The sequence below is a fragment of the Bombus vancouverensis genome, chromosome 13 (genome assembly GCF_051014615.1).
Source record: "Bombus vancouverensis nearcticus chromosome 13, iyBomVanc1_principal, whole genome shotgun sequence".
NCBI classification, from domain to species: Eukaryota; Metazoa; Arthropoda; class Insecta; order Hymenoptera; family Apidae; genus Bombus; species Bombus vancouverensis.
In genome coordinates this window covers 649,745-651,217 of record NC_134923.1, presented here as the reverse complement: position 1 = coordinate 651,217, position 1,473 = coordinate 649,745, and the positions used below count along the sequence as shown (strand labels likewise).

The 1,473-nt window shown below is 50.5% G+C and overlaps 1 protein-coding gene across 1 annotated transcript; it reads left to right on the top strand.

The window, feature by feature from the left end:
- The first annotated feature begins 399 nt into the window (after window positions 1-399).
- LOC143303538 (uncharacterized) lies at window positions 400-756 on the top strand. Its single transcript, XM_076623933.1, has one exon. The coding sequence runs from the start codon at window positions 400-402 to the stop codon at window positions 754-756; it is 357 nt and encodes a 118-aa protein (XP_076480048.1).
- Window positions 757-1,473: the final 717 nt, after the last annotated feature.

Sequence of the window (1,473 nt, the reverse complement as noted above, 5' to 3'; positions counted from 1 at the left end):
CAGAAGGACGGTTTCAAGGTGGGACGACCGAAAGGTCAGAGTGTGCGAGTCGAAAAGTGTGTGTGTTGCGAGAGTCAGAGTTAATCGAGACACCGAAGAGTAGAGTCGGTTGGCAACCAGCGTGCGTGCAAGACGTTCTTAGAGAGGAATATAGATGTATAACTGTTGTATGGGAAATATAGCCAATAATTTGTATTCCCAAATCCTCGAATTTCCTTAACAGAGAGCCCTGAAGAAATGGCACATGTTGGGCAAGAAGAAATGGAGGATTTGGAGACGGAGGCAGAGGACAGGTGGAGATTGGAGTGGGCGTTCCACAACCCCCACAATTGAACTACGAGACTGGTAGAAGATCCGCTGATCTTCTACAAAAGAAAGAGGAAGATCAACTACCATACGATGCAGATCCTTACTGGACACGGTATCTTTAACTGTTACCGTCATAAGATCGGCAAAGAGTCTCACACCAGCTGTTGGGATTGTGGTGCGGTGATGGATGACGCCGAGCATGTGCTATTTTGGTGCCTTAGATGGACGGAGGAGAGAACGGAGTTGGAGGTCGAGATCGGTGAAGATTTTCAATTGGAGAACCGAGTCGTTGAGAAGATGGCAGCAGAGGAGCGGTTGTGGAACAGGTTTCATGACTTTTGTACAAAGGCGATGAAATGCTGGCTTTCTAAGGAAAGGGCGGTGGAGGTCAGGAGAAGATGGGAAGGAAGGAGGAGAAGAATGACCGGAGTCGAGGAGAGAGGATAAAGGATCGGGTACGTGGTGTAGAGGCCAACCTGAAGTAATGTCGAATGACTGTACCCGGTTGGTGCCTCGAGTACCGTAGCAGATGGAAAATGAGGAGGGGTTTTTAGTGGGTATTGCGATGTCATCTGCCGAGTCCTACATAACCCGGAGACGCGGGTCTTTGGGTATGCGTAAAAGCGTCTTCCCCTCCTCGCTATTAAAAAAAATAGGACCTCACAACGAACTCCAACAGGAGGGCCGGTGCAGGAGACCAGGAAGATGGTGCTCCCACTCCCTCCGCGGTCATCTGCGGTGACCCTAACGCTGAACGAGGGGAGGAAAACATCATAAGCTGAAGTGCTAGCGACGGCTAGGCAGAAAGCCGAATTCGGCATTGAACGAGTTAAAATCAAAATGGCGATGACTGAGGTTATCATTCTAGAAGTTCCCGTAGACAAAGAGAGGAAGAAGACACCCGCGCTTACAGCATGGTTGACACAGGTCCTGGATCTGCGCACGGTGAAAGTTGCGGCCCCAACGGTGGAGCTGAGGGTAACTAAGATCGACATCTCGGTCGGCAAAGAAGAACTTCGGGACACCCTGGAAAGGGCCGGAGGATGCAAGGCACTGGAAGTTTGAGTAGGAGACATGAAGACTTCCAGAGGTTGGGTCAGCCTGGATAAGATGCCCGACAGTAACAGCGGGGAAATTAAGTCAAGCGGGAAGAGGGTCGAAGTC

Coding starts and splice junctions, on each gene's coding strand:
- LOC143303538 (XM_076623933.1), top strand. CDS start 400: ATGCAGATCCTTACTGGACACGGTATCTTTAACTGTTACCGTCATAAG.